Source organism: Ipomoea nil, unplaced genomic scaffold (assembly GCF_001879475.1).
Source record: "Ipomoea nil cultivar Tokyo-kokei standard unplaced genomic scaffold, Asagao_1.1 scaffold2647, whole genome shotgun sequence".
In the NCBI taxonomy this organism is placed as follows: Eukaryota; Viridiplantae; Streptophyta; class Magnoliopsida; order Solanales; family Convolvulaceae; genus Ipomoea; species Ipomoea nil.
In genome coordinates, this window is record NW_017619075.1 from 2204392 (window position 1) to 2219972 (window position 15581).

Here is a 15581-nt window from a genome sequence, read left to right on the forward strand (position 1 = left end):
AGATTTCACCACGAAGATGGTAAACTAATCAATCTCATCAACAAAATAATTCAAGGAAATAATCCAAATAATATGATAATCCAGATGAGATAGTCCGAATAATAGGATAATCCAAATAAGTATGATGATCCAAATAATATGATAATCCAGGTGAGATAATCTGAATAATAGGATAATCCAAATAAGTATGATGATTCAAATAATATGATAATCCAGGTGAGATAATCCGAATAATAGGATAATCCAAATAAGTATGCTCCCCCTCAATTAGTACATTGACTGTTCGTCAAAGAGAAACATCATAACTCAGAGCAAGAATCCTTTTGCTTTGTCTGAAAGAAATTGCCATATGAACCTGCACAAGCTAAATAGAAACAAGAGACCCAGAACAAAGCACATCAACTTGCACACAACTCAGCAAAATAACAATTCAAGAACTTTTTAAAACAAAAAAGTCAAACAAACAGATAGATTAGCAAATAAACTAGTCACATCCAGGTAAAGCAGACAGATTCATATAAAGCATATTAAGGCACAGATTCATATAAAGCATATTCAGACACAAATTCATTACACTTAGCACAGAAAATACACAACCAAAACCAAACACGGTCATGACCGGACAAAACACATAACACATAGAAACAAATACACATGCCATTACAAGAATAGCATTTTTAAATTCAGACACCAATTTAGAGGAAAAAGTAGATAAGAAACTGGACCAGAGGTTCCTGGAGTAGAGACAGAAGCAGAGATAGAACCAAAGAATTCTGGAGCAGAAACTGACACAGAACCAGACTGGACAAGATTAGCAACAATCATAACTGGAGCAAAAAAATTCGATGGTTCAATCACACAAAAACGATCAAATCATAGATGGACATTTAATGAACACATAGAACCAGTCAAAGAAGGCAAAACAAGATAATCTAGGCAAAAAAGAACTGCGCAATGCAAAAGGCAACGAGAAAGACAAAGAGATAGGAATTGAAAAAGGTATTAAGCAAATACCACCACTAGTAGAGGAGATAGTAAAAACAAAGGTACCATGATTTCATATTTTTTGAACTCTCCAAGTCAGCAATCGGAGCATTAGGATTAACATTTTCTGGACTAGGTCAGCAATTCTCCTAGATCTTAAATAGTAAAAAAAAAATATTTTAAAAAACATAACTTATTGAATTATAAAATACCCGGTTTTATTTCGATGATGACCCTTCAATCTTGTGTTTGTAGATTCTCTAATCCAACTCCTCTGTCTTCTGCTTGTTTCCCTTGAGATGCGATTGGAGTTAACTGGGATATAAAATCTTCTTTCCTAACCCACACTAGTTTTACAAACGGTGCAATGTGTTTATGAGTGTACTTCTCACGCCTTTGGTCTTTATAAAAGTAAAAACACTCAGGTCTGGTATGGCCACGAACCCTGCAATAATGACAAATAGGGTTATAGAATTTAAATTTTGGATTGTCACGTCTTACATTATCAAACCTTTCCCGAGCTGTACTAGTTTCTGGAGTATCTGAAATTGGTCCAGGTGCTGACTCAGAGTCAGAAGCTTTTACAAAAACTGTCAGAGCCTTGTCTTTTCCGCCAGAAAAACCTAAACCATACTTGGTAGATGTTGTCCTTCCAGAATCCAAGATTTGGTCGAGGGTGGAAGTGTTGTTCATCATTTTAATTCTCCTTTTGAGCATGTCCAACTCTTGTTTGAGTTCTTTTTCGCGTTTGAGCCCGTCTTTGATGATTTTGTCCCTGTCAGATATTTTAGATAGATACACTTTTTTGGCATTTTCTAGAATGCTAACCTGACTAGACAGAGATCTATTCACTTTTACAAGTATTTCCCATTTTGCATACAACTTTTTGTATTGAACTTCAAAAGAGGGAACTGGTAAATCATGGTCTTCAGCCGACACATATTATCCAGCTTCTGAGTTTACTTAAGCTTCTAGGTCAGACTCCATGTTTGCTATTGCAGTGAAAGCCACAAGGTTACCGGAGATTGCTTCTAGATCAGATCCTGGATCAGAATCAGGTTCAAGTTCGTCATCATCACTCCAGGTTAGAGCTGCCTTCATCGACTTCTTACGCCTTAGGTATGTTGCGCATTCTGCTCGAACATGGCCGAATCCTTCACATTCATAACACCTAATGCCTTTTGCACTTGATTTATCCCTGGATTGAGAGTTTCGTGATGGACGAAAATTAGATGATCCAGTCTTTTGGCTGTTACGTGAAGCATTTGATGTTGATCCCATCTGGTTTTGAAACTTTCCATTTTGAGAGTTGATCATCTGTTTCACCTGTTTCAAAAGCTTCGAAAGTTGGTTAATTAAAAATTTAACTGGATCATCATTTACCTCGTCTGGATCAGATACTGACTCATGTTCTTCAGTTATAAAGGCAATGTTTTTCTTCTTTTTAGTGTGATTAGAGAGTATTTCCATCTCATAGGTTTGCAAGTTTCCCATTAATTGAGCTACGGTTTTGTTCTCCCACCCGTCATGTTCTTGAATCGCCGTTACCTTCATCCTGAAACGTTGAGGGAGTGAACGAAGAATCTTCTTGACTAGTTTAGGTTGGGAGAAAGGTTCGCCTAGAACGGTTGCACGATTTGCTAGTTCCTGAACACGGGCACGGAAATCAACTATTGATTCGTCTTCTGCCATTTTTAGATCTTCAAAGTCAGATTAGACCATTTGGAGCTTCGACTGCTTGATTGAGTTAGTTCCTTCATAGGTAGTTTCCAAAATCTCCCATGCGTCTTTGGCAGAGTCACAACCTGTAATAAGAGTAAACTGACTATCATGCATTAAAGAATAAATAATATCTAAGGCTTTATTGTTGTAGTTCGCAGTAGTCATCTCAGCATTTGTCCATTCTGTTTCTGGTTTGAGAACTGGAGGGGCTCCTGAAGTGGCTGCATCTTTGGTAGGATGAGTCCACCCAGTGAGAACTGCCCTCCAGATCATCTCCCCATGAGCTCGTATGTGCATTTTGGTACGAGCCTTCCAGTACGCATAGTTGTCACCTGTTAATTCAGGAGGTGCTCTATGTCGTTGCATTCTGCAAAACTCAATGCACAGTAAGCCAAAGAAGATTGACCAGAAAAGTAGAATCAAGAACAAAAATCGAGATCTTGAGTTCAAGAAACACGAGTAAGCCAGATCGATTAGACTAATATTTTAAGTCCCCGGGCTCTGATACCAATTGAAAAAGGCTCATGGATCTTGAATGCAAGATATAACCTAAAGGTTCGTACTAAATTTTAATTCAATTATTAAGTTAGACTATCTCCAGGATCTACTCCAGCCAGAATAAAGAAATTAAATATAAAAGCAATAAATGGAACCGTGCACCAGGAAATGTTCACGCAGTTCGGAGCCTCACTCCTACGTCTGCGGGGCCACTCACGTCAGCCCAGTCCACTAGATGATCAACAAGGAGTACAAGGGGGAGTACATTACACACTAAAGCATAAACTACACTACTCCAGCGCACTACTCCAGCAACTACTCCAGCATCACCATGGACTTGACGTGCAGGCTATCTTCATCACAACTTGAACCAGATGAAAAACCTTCAACACACGAATATATTGATAGAAAAACCAGTGGAGGATTTGAGGAATGATTTGTAGAATTTTAATCCTTGAATCTTCAACTTTAATGCTTAACAAAGTAGCATTTTATAGTGATTATATGAAACCTCTTTGGTCTGAAAAAATGTAGCCTTCAATTCCTCAAATTAAGCTGCATCTCCTGATTTAAAAAGCCATGGAAATAGGGTCTTGACCAAAATAAATGTTTGAATGAGTTTCACTTCTTCTGGGTTACTTCCTGGAGCTGATCCTGGACTGCATCCTGGCATTGACACTGGACTGGAGTAGGCACTGATCCAGACTCAACCTGACACAGACAATGGACCATTTTGACAACTAATTTAAGCCAACTTAAGTGGGTTTTAAATGTGTAACATTTTACACTTACAATATATATATATATATATATATATATATATATATATATATATATATATATATATATATATATATATATATATACTATTTTAATTTTTGAAATTAGGAATTATATTTTAAAATTATTATTATTAATATTTAAAATTATTTAACATTTTAACAAAAAGTTGACGGGAAATGGGAAATCCCCGTCCCTGCCTAATTCCCTGTGGGGACGAGGATGGTGAATATTTTCAATTCCCCGCCAGGAATAGAGACGGGGACGGGGTAGCAGGGACGGGGACGCCCCGTTACCATCTCTAAGATTAATTGATAAGTTAACTATTTTACCAAATAGTCCCCAGTATTATTCTAATTTTACTGATTTGGATTTTTGCAAGTGTATCCAAATTTATCAAGCTTAGAATTCTTTTTAATCATGCATTGTGAGTGGAGTAAAATTACATAGAAGCTCAAGCCTTGGTTGGTTTTATCGAATAAGTTGTTGAAGGGTGAATGAATCTTTTTAAAGGTCCAAAACGTTGTTGACTTTTATGAGTTAGAATAATGTACATTATGAGTTAGAATAATATACTTTGTGTGTCAGAATAATATACATTATGTGTTAGAATAATGTACTTTATGTGTTAGAATAATGCACATTATGTGTAAGAATAATGAAACTTCTGGATAGGATAATGTACTTTGTGAGTTAGAATAATGTAAATTATGTTTTAGAATAATGTATATTATGAATTATAAAAATGAATGTTACACTGGGTCGCATGATTTTTTTTTTTTTTTTTTTTTTTTTTTTTTGTGTGTGAAACAACGTCATTTTTAGACCATGGTCCACACAACAATAATTATTGAAAAGGAAATCAGTAGGTTAGTGTCAACACAATTTCAGTGGTATTGAAAGAGTTCTATTGAATGTTTGAAGAAACTAAAAAATACAACTATATAAGATAAAAGAAATGAATAAAGAATGAAAACAAATTTTCTTTTGTAATAATATCTTTTAACGTGATAATGATACAAATTTAACTAAACCTGAAATCTCTTCGTAAGTAACCACTAAAATGATATAACTTAACCTTAATTAACATGATTGTCACTTGACACCCCATCTAATTAAAGTACAGTTATACCATGAATCCGAATTAAAATATACAATTTATATATTGAATGTTTACAATTTACTTACTGAATGTCCACAATTTAAAATTGTAAACATTTAGTATGTAAATTGTGAACATTCACTAAGTAAATTATGAACATTTAGTATATAAAATTATAAACATTTAGTATGTAAATTGTGTATTTTTTGTCCGAATCTACCTTGCAAAGTGGAGTTGGATCGACGGAATAATTTGCCCCCATCTAAAGGTAATTGTGTTGAAGGTTTGCTCTCGGAGGTTCTACATATTTCTTCAACTTCTTGGCATTGTTGGGTCATTCGGGGAGGGGGTGGATTATTTGAAGGGCCGGGCCGGGCCAGTGGGCCCCCATTGGTTCTTTCATTTTATAGATTTAAGGAATAAGGTTCAAATTGGTCACTGAACGTAACCTGAAAATGCAATTAGGCCACTGAACGAAAAAAAAGTGCAATTAGGCCACTGAACACTCCAAAAATGTGCAATTTCACCTGATAGCAGGTTACCCTCAATTTTAGCAGGTTATCTGCTTACGTGACAGCTGAGTTGGCATTTTTAATAATTTTTAATAATAACTTTTTATTAAAAATTTTTTAAAAAAAATAAAAACGACTTTATTTTATTTTTTATTTAATTTTTTCCAATTTTTTTATAAAATTTATTATTAAAATTAATTATTAAAAATTATTTAAAAATTATTAAAAATGCCAACTAAGCTGCCACGTAAGCAGGTAACCTGCTAAAATTGATGGTAACCTGCTATTCGGTAAAATTGCATACGTTTGGAGAGTTCAGTGGCCTAATTGCACATTTTTTGAGTGTTCAATGGCCTAATTGCACTTTTTTTTCGTTCAGTGGCCTAATTGCATTTTCAGGTTACGTTCAGTGGCCAATTTGAACCTTATTCCTAGATTTAATTATTTTCTTCCTTCTAAGTTCTATCATATCTTCCATAGGGTCTTTGGATTACCTTCTAGTTTTTGGAATGTTTGGGCTGATCAGCCATTTTTCAATTAATTTGATCAATTTTGGCTGATTGACTTGATTAATTAGTCAAAATTAATGTTTGGTAAAAAAACTTGTTGGCATAGCTGATATGACTAATTTTTAAAATGCTGCTCGGAACAGCGTTTCTACTTTAGCTGATTTCATTTCTTTTAAAAAGCCAAAATTATCTTTGATCTTCTAGGAACCAAACCAATTTGATCTTCATCCCAAAACTCACGTATATTCAAAAATTAAAAGTAAAGGAAAATAAAAAACAATGAAAAACATCCATCTCCTCCTCTTCTCCTCTTCTCCTCTTCTCCTCCCCTCTAGGCTCTAGCAGCCATGGAACAAAACACAGGAAAATCTACAAATTAAAAGTAAATAAAAAATAATGAAAATGACTATTAACCCATCATACAAGTCATCTCCATCTTCAAAACTCATAATACACAACAAACAAACAAACTATATTTTTAATTCACAAAACAAAAAAAACAAACAAACAAAAAAACAAAACAAAACAAAAAACAAAACAAAAAAAACAACCACCACAACAACCATGGAAACGACTAACCGAGTCATCTTCATCTTCATCTTCACTGCTATCTGATTCTCACCATTTTTTCTTGTCCACCGTGCGTCTCTCGCCGCTCTGATTCTTACCTCCTTCTGTATTGCCATTCATTATCATATTTATTAGGGAAAATGACACTTTTTCTCTCTGAGTTATATACCTATAGCATTTTTTCCCCCTAAATTATTGAAGTGGCTGTTTTTCCCCCTAAAATGTTAAATGGACATATTTACCCTTAAACTAAATATTTAATTTATTTTTTTTCTCCAACAAATTATGACCATAATTTGATTCAAACCAAACGAACACTATAGCAACCAAACCGAAATATTCCAATTACAATTTAGAATCGAAATTCGATATTTAGAGTTAATTAAAATCGTGAACCGGAACGGACGGTTCATGTTTCAAACTGAAAAAATAAAATACATTTATTGTTGAATTTAGACTATTTTAAAATAAAAAATAAAATTTTAAAATAAAGACGGTTTAAAATCGCGAATCGGATCCGGAACCGTCGGTTCACGGTTCAAGATTCAATTTTTTTGATACATAATTTTAATAAATTGACATTTAAATATTGGGTTCTAGATCTGAATTATAACCGGAAACTATTAATTCGATTGCTTTAGTATCTGGTTCAATTCAAACCGAACCGTGGTCATCCCTATGTATACGCAATAATTTGTTGGAGTAGTAAAATAAATAAAATGTTTACTTTAAGGGTATAAATGTTAATTTAATATATCGGGGGGGGGGGGGGGGGGGGGGGAACACCACTTTTAGAATAATTGAGGGGGCTAATGTGCTTACCTAAACAATTGAGGGAGAAAAAATGCTATAAGTATATAACTCAGGGGTAAAAAGTGTCATTTTTCCTATTTATTATTAAAGAATTAAGAAATTTCATATTATGATAATAATAATTATTTTTCAGATTATTGGTTCAATTTTTTTTTAGTTATGTTATATTGTAATACAAGTTTAGTCTGGATATTGGATATTGAAATTTCACATATATTGAACATCACAGTAAAAATTATATGTATACAAGTTATTCAAATGAATATATCTATTAACATTTTAAATATTAGTTCAAAAAATATTAATATTATCTAAACTAAATTTTAGGTGAACTTAATAGGTTATTGGTTTGGATATGTTTTTAGTTATATACTATATACATATATAAATTTGATTCGGATAAAAAATGTTTTTTTTTTTTTTTTTTTTTTTACATATATTAGATCAGACAATATAAAACATAGAATGGAAACTAAAAAAAATTAGAATATGGAGTAAATAGGCCCTTAACTAGTCAAACACCAAAAATTTAATATATTTTCTAAAAATAATTACTTTTTAAAAATTATATTCCAGAAAATATTTTTCAAATTTCTAAACGAATCCGTAATAAGAATTAGTGGTAAGAAACAGTACAAATATTGAAAATTTTTAGGGGATATTTGATATTTGAGGCTAAATTGTGGCTGGGAATTGACATTTCTCAGGAGAAATTGGTAACCATAATTTTTAGATTGGAAAGAAATAAATTGTCGAAAGTATCCCCTAGCTATACACTACCTCATCGCTGGACAGCCAGGGCATTCTTGTCATCTCACACCTCCCAAAATATAACGGTTACCACAAAAATCCTCTTTCGCCACCTAGCTCCGCCGTGAAGACGGTTGCTCTGCGCTCTCACACCGCAAACTACGGCCAGAGTTCTCCCATACTACATTTTCATGGCTTCCGCAGTCTCTCTCACTCTCCCCCTCTCCACTCAAAAGCTTCCTCGAAGACATTTACATCCTCTTCTTCCTCTCAATTCTCCATCTTCTGGATATTTTTCCTTTTCCTCTAAGCTCAGTTCCGATTCGAATTCTCGCGGCAAATTTTCAAATTCGTCATCGTCTCGGCTTTCTGCCGTGACGGAAAAAGCTGCAGAGGTACCAGCAGGCTTGGAAGAGTCCGAAGCTGCCGCTTCATCGCCATCACCGTCATCTTCTTCTTCCAAACTCGTTCTCGTCGTTGGTGGCACCGGTGGCGTTGGTATATGCTGTTCTGTTACATTGCATATTAGCGTAATAGCGTTATATTGTTTCTTCACTCTTTTTTTATCCAGTAACATATTTATCTTATATGCATACTATTTGACTATTTGTGTTTCTTCTGATTCTTCAATTAAATTCAATTCAATTATTTTTCATTCATTCTTCTTTTCGAATATCATTTAAAAATCCTGTTGATATTTAATTACTAATTTTCTGTCCAGTTAATTTTTTTAATATATATAAATATTTAATCGTCATATTGTTCATGCGTGTGGTGCATTTACCTTATATTTTGTGTTTAATCAGAGCGATTAATGCTGGACTAATCTGGATTTAAAATTGAGAGCTTTCACTAACTCTTGCAAGCTGGAGTGCCCTTGTTTATTCCTTAACATATGGTTAATATGAAGTAGCATTTTTTCTTAACCTGGAAAACCTTGTATTCAGACTGCACTGAGACCCCTTCTCAGCCTTCAATCTTTCTAAAGAAGCATACTTTATTGCATTCTTTAGTTGTAGCTATATGTAATTCTTAAGTTTCAAACTTCAGTTTATGGTTGAGCATATATATGTACTCTTGTCAGAGGTGTGAACCAAAGGAAATGACAGAATGGTGTGCTATTGTGAAAGGTTGTCTGATAAATAAAAGGTTACACAAACTGGGGTGACATTATTACTCGGATTCTATTTGTTTCTCTTTTATTCTCATATATTCTTGCTTTCATTTTGTGAAGTTGTTCTCAAATAATTATTTCACATGAAAGAACAAAGTTTCTAAATTTGCCTAGACTAAAAATGATAGTTTTTAGCTTTTTACTCACATCTAATTTCCTATAACCAAATCACAGATTGCTCTTCATTCTTAAGTCATTAGAGAAGTAAGTAAACTCTATGTTGTAAAAGGAAGATATTTATGAATCATATGCAAGTAAACAAGTCTCTTAATCCTCCAGCCTTATAAGGTGTTGGTTGTGTTCATCTCCTGTTCCCATGTGCTTTTCCATCTGTTGTTTATCCAGCTCATCTTGCTTCATCCAGGACAATTAGTTGTAGCATCATTGCTGAGTCGAAATATCAGGTTGCGGCTCATACTTCGAGATCCTGAGAAGGCAAGCACTCTGTTTGGCAAACAAGATGAGGAAAAACTACAGGTGGCGTCTTTGTTCAATATGACCATTATTCAAACTTCTTTCTCTTCCTTCGTTTTTTATATCATCACCCTCCCTCTAAAAAATAAAAAGAAAACATTAAGGTATTTCTCTTTCCTTTTCTTTCATTGGAATGCTTTTATTTAAACAAACTCTCTAATATGGTTAGGTATGGAAGGCTGATACGCGGAACCCAATGGAGTTAGACCCATCCATGTTTCAGGTTTGTGCTTCATGCAGTTAGAGCTCTTTCATTCCTTTCCCTTGCTTGAGCTTCTTTCTTGAAATGCTTCCAGATAATTCTCATAGGACTAAGGGTTCTATGGTATTTTGGAAGTCCTTAACTTGCTAACATGACATACAGGGCGTAACACATGTTATATGCTGTACGGGAACTACAGCCTTTCCTTCAAGACGATGGGATGGAGATAATACACCGGAAAGAGTAGGTCAGAACCATTGCTTGCCTCTAGGAAATAGCCTTCTTTTGGACACACTCTTAGTTTTAGTTAATTGCATGTGTAATTAATGCCTATAAATCATGTTGATTACATTGTTAAACTCCTGTTGGTCAAAATGGAATTTGTATCAACATCAAATAACATTTATGGTTTCTTTTGTTTTCAGGAGTAATAGAAGTGCAAAATAATGCTAAACAACTGGATTTCTCATGTCAAAATATTATAGTGTCACCTTGCTCTTGTATTACCTTTTGTGTTTTGGAAAAAAATAAAACAGCTCAGATACTGAATGAAATATAACATTTCATTGGATCTTGAAGTGCATCTTTCATCTCCAGCAAATTCTATTAATTATAACTATGTCTATTGCTGCTGTAGATTGGGAGGGTGTGAGAAATCTTGTTTCAGCATTGCCTTCGACATTGAAGAGAATTGTTCTCGTTTCATCAATAGGTGTTACAAAATTCAACGAATTACCTTGGAGGTATAACTACTCTAATTTGTCTAATTTAGCTGCCTATCTCCTCCAATTGGGTTCAGTAGGAGCAAGTTGGGTGATACTGCTTTGAAGTACAGTTTATTTGGAGCCTTGTCCTTAAAAAGGCTTGATAATTGAATAGATACCATCCCTCACACTAAACTATCTGCAGATGGTTTGCAAAGCTGTTTTAAGATGACATGAGTTTTCTAGCATAACTTATCTCTTTAATATTTATAATATAATGATTATTTTTGTGTGGAATGTGAGATAATCAATCCTAACTGCTCTCTATGTTGCTAATTTATATCCTTTATCTCTCCTGGGTCCTGATTGGTCTATTCATTCTCTCAATATGCATGCAGTCAAAAAAATACTAGCACAATAGCCTGGCCATTCTTTTTATTTGTCAAAAAAGAATGATTGATCTTTAGTTGTGATTTTTTTCCCTCCATATAAGAAGGAAGTATCTTTGAGGTGATTAAATTGGTCAAGGTTTCCTAAGTGAAAATAAAAATGAAGTTAGTGTCATCCTTTTGAGGGTTGAAACAATTATGGAGTAAAAGTTCTATGATAACTTTCATTTGTGTTTGAGTTAAAACTAGTTAGCTATTGGTCTTAAATACATTCCTTTCTAGTTAATGAATGAATTATATTGCTCTCATTTCTTTCCCTCACCTAAATTTCTGGCATTATGTCTCATAGCATCATGAACCTTTTTGGTGTACTCAAGTATAAGAAGATGGGGGAAGATTTTGTTCGCAATTCTGGTCTCCCATTCACTATAATCAGGTTCATTATAGAATATTCTTCTCCTGTTTATTAGTTGTTGATTATTCATCTTATTTTCCTTCTATCAAAGTGATAATCAAATATCAAAGATGGATTAATATCTGATTCTTTTCTCATTTGAATTACAGAGCTGGTAGATTGACAGATGGACCATACACATCATACGATCTGAACACTCTGCTACAGGCTACGGCTGGGGAACGGCGTGCAGTCCTTATAGGTCAAGGTATCTTTTCTTTAGCCTGATACCAAATAATCTTGTGGAACTAGTGTCTATTCATGAAGGTCAACACAACATTGATAGAGAGATTGGCTTGCACAGATTATGTCCACCTTTAGTGGCAACTGGCAACTGCAATACCTGTCATGCTTTCTATTGAAATATCAAATTTTATTTAATGAAAAAGCATAAATATTAAAATATGTATACAAGAGCAGTCCTTGTAAATCTAGGTATCTATTATCTAGCTCTTCCTTCTGATAATAATACCAAATAATAGTATGTGTGACATGTGGAACTAGTGTCAATTAATAAAGATCAACAGAAGATTGACAGTGATTGGCTTGTAAAGATTATCACTACCTCTAGTGGCAACTACATTGTTGTTCATGCTTTCTGTTGAAAATTTAAAATTTATTTAATAAAAAAATCCTAAAAGATGTATATCAGTGATTTAATAAATACTCTCATAAAGATCATGAAGAAAGTAAGAAAGAACATCCACTACGTTTTACAAGTGGAAGTGTAGAACTGACTCAGAGACCACAGAACAAAAGTGCTCTTATTTTTCTAAGTTAGGTTTTATGCCCACTACCTTAAAAAGAGAATTTTGTATACATTTTGCCTTGCTTTATTAATTCTTCTGTTTCATAGTAGGTCACTCTTTCTTTCTATGTTGTTGTGACAATCTATTGTTTCATGGCTTTCTTTCAACTGTTTGCAAATGATTTCCAGGGGATAAACTTGTTGGAGAAGTTAGTAGGCTTGTGGTTGCAGAAGCTTGCATACAGGCCCTGGACATAGACTTTACAGAGGGTCAAATATATGAAATAAACTCTATCCAGGTTATTATCTTCTGCAGATTATATATGAGAACTATACGGTGTCATCTGTAACATACGGGATTATAAAATGTGAATGTGTATCAGCAGAATTCACAATATCACACTAATATGACCCAAACTCAAAGGGTTGGTTGTATCTGCGTTGCTTCCCGAATTGTTTCTTAATAAACATATCACCAGTCAGAATGAGTTTGGGGGTGGGGGAATGAGTTGGCGTTTAGATCTCAATTGCCGTTACATAAAATGCTTTCTGAATTCCCAGTTTTAGAGTGACTACTTGTTTGCTGAATGGAAGTGAAATTATGCAGGGTGAGGGACCAGGAAGTGATCTGGAAAAGTGGAAGGAGTTATTTAAAGCTGCCAATAACAAATAAATAACCAGTCTCTTCTACATATGGCTCCGTGCAGCTATGAGTTTTGACTAGAGAAAGGTCAAATGAAATATACATATATCAAACTGTAAGTCTCCAAAATTTCTTAGAACACTCAGTTCATGTTCCATTGTGGATGCCAAATCTATGATATGTTTGTTCACTTTGTTGTCAGATCTACTCCCTAGATCCCAATGGGTGTTTGAGATATTATAATCATTCTCGTGTTACTGAGAAAAATTCTAAAAACTCTCCTTTCCAAATATTTTCCTTTGCTGACGTGTTCCATCTTTGTTCGGTTCACCGGGTGCTTAATTTTTGTGCTCAAATTAAACATTGTAAACCGTTGTATCCTGGAAAACAAACGCTTCAACGTTCTAAGCATGTCAAGAGGGACAAAATCTAGTTTAAAGAAATTGTGTGCGACAGACTTGGATTTTCCTATTTGGTCTATTTGAATCAGTATTGGTGCTTCGGAATTTAAATATTTTCCAACGTATAGTTCTGATGCCAATGCAGTAACAGAAGATCTCCTGAGCTGGGCTTGTTCAAGAATTGGCAGATATGGAAATTGAAGCTTGTTATTTCCATGCAATCATCAATGGAGCCTGCCAAACTCAAGAATGCTCACTCTCTCTACCTTTACTGTGATTATACTAATCCTTCTCAAACTATAGATGGACAGTGTTAATTAAGGATGTATAGTATGAATGAACAGAACTTCCAAAGGTTGCCTTTCTTGAGTGTGTATTTTGTAAATATTTTTATACAGCAAAGTATATATATGCCTTTATGTAACTTTGGAGCTGTGAATAGATTGTCATTGTGTGGTGATGATAAATGTGAAATACAACATATATGATGATAAATATAATGAAGTGTGCATTAGATTTTACTTATGTTAATAATTACAATTCAAATTTTGGGAATATATTTTAGAAGAATACTATACATACTTTTGATTAGATAAATGTCGCTTTACATGGCATGTTTTGATTAAATGTTAAATCTTTATTTTAAGAAAAAAACACTTGTTTGGTCCAAGAGTATATATCCAAATATTTTTTTTTTTCTTTTTGTGTATTTTGTTTGATTCTCTTTTAAGATGAATTTATACAATTAGAATGATGGTTGAGATTAGAATAGTAAAAAAAATAAAAACTGAAGTGGTCTTTATTATAATTTTACTCTTCAATTGAAAATTATAATGGGATGAATACTTCAGTTGTGTTATTGCCAAACATGGTTAAAAAATAGTTAGAGAATTGGGTTGCGCATATGTTAGTTAGGGAATCCTTTTCTTTGTTTGGTTGTATAGAGTGAGTGTCTTCCCCGTCCTTTTAATTGTACTAATCTTTTGTTAGGTAGTGAATGATATGATTTTCGTGTTTGACTTTTAGAAAAGAAAAAAAAAAATTAATTTTGGAGGGAGAGGAAAGAGGAAAGATGGAAAAAAATTCGCAATAAGTTTGGTAATGAAGGCTAATCTTGCATGGTGTCCCGGTGCCCCAAAGGACATATTAATACTACTACTTTTTTTTTCCTGACATCACTATTTTCTTTTTTTGTTCCCCTCCTTTTTCTCTCACTCTCTCCTTCTTATGTGACACGAAAAACTTGACAAAATCCATATTCGTTGGTGATACTCAACAAATATTACAATTAATTTGCATTACACAATCATAACAAGTCACATTAAGGAACTGCTTAGTTCATAGTTGATAGGTGCCAAAGATGGTTTACTTTGTGAGTGAATATACATTCCATGAGATAAACACTCAAACAATTCAAGAACAAGCAATGAAGATAAAATTCCTTCACTAAAATGTCATTTCTCAATGAGCAATAGTCAAGTGCAATTGTGGGTGCTCTAGTATATACCTAACTCCCATTAAGACACAAATATAATATAGCATGGAAACTAGTAATTTAGGTCTTTAATTACAAGCATCAACATTATAAAACACAATTGCAACACAAGTTATAAAACTCAAATATATATATATATATATATATATATATATATATATATATATATATCATTAAGGAATTGAAGAATTACACATAAGTTCATAAACATTTTTTATCCAAAAATTCTTAAGTGGTTTTAGCCAATCATGGCTAGCATTTTATTCATTACCACCAATATTAAAGAATATACAAGAAACAAAGAAAGTAAAAGAAAAAGAGAAGAGATTCTCCCAAATGATGATCTTCCTAGCTTTTCCTTCGTTTTCCAAAGTCACTTGAAACTCCCTGATATGATTATCTTCTTCCAAAAGTGTGGTAGATCCCTCCTTGCACCTTCAAAAAGTAGACTCTCACTTTCTCCGATCCCTCCTTGCACCTTTGATGTGATTATCTTCTTCCAAAACTCACCTTTGATCTTGGAAGCTTTCTTCTTGCTTGATTAGAAACTTTAATGGATTGATTGCAATTAGAGTTGAGCTAAGTACATTTCCTACCTTATTTATTCTCTTACTTCATCACTCAATCTTCAATTAGCTAGCTCAATTGTGTTTTTTC

General features: G+C 33.7%; 1 protein-coding gene across 2 annotated transcripts; it reads left to right on the forward strand.

Moving 5' to 3' along the window:
• The first annotated feature begins 8195 nt into the window (after positions 1-8195).
• On the forward strand, positions 8196-13853 carry LOC109154557 (uncharacterized protein At2g37660, chloroplastic). Of its 2 annotated transcripts, XM_019302333.1 has the most exons (11): positions 8196-8738; positions 9779-9891; positions 10058-10111; positions 10253-10337; positions 10516-10560; positions 10728-10833; positions 11533-11619; positions 11748-11845; positions 12575-12684; positions 12993-13143; positions 13575-13853. In XM_019302333.1, the coding sequence occupies exons 1-10, from the start codon at positions 8432-8434 to the stop codon at positions 13056-13058; spliced, it is 1071 nt and encodes a 356-aa protein (XP_019157878.1). In that variant the 5' UTR covers positions 8196-8431; the 3' UTR covers positions 13059-13143; positions 13575-13853. The 2 variants fall into 2 exon arrangements, with proteins under 2 accessions (XP_019157878.1, XP_019157880.1); XM_019302335.1 differs by lacking the exon at positions 10516-10560 and having other exon boundaries at positions 8199-8738; positions 13575-13824.
• Positions 13854-15581: the final 1728 nt, after the last annotated feature.

Excerpts from the sequence above, each read along its gene's own strand:
- LOC109154557 (XM_019302333.1), top strand. The coding sequence starts at position 8,432 with ATGGCTTCCGCAGTCTCTCTCACTCTCCCCCTCTCCACTCAAAAGCTT. Across the intron at positions 10,561-10,727 it reads TAAACAACTGGATTTCTCAT|ATTGGGAGGGTGTGAGAAAT; the intron begins GTCAAAATATTA and ends TTGCTGCTGTAG. Across the intron at positions 12,685-12,992 it reads ATGAAATAAACTCTATCCAG|GGTGAGGGACCAGGAAGTGA; the intron begins GTTATTATCTTC and ends GAAATTATGCAG.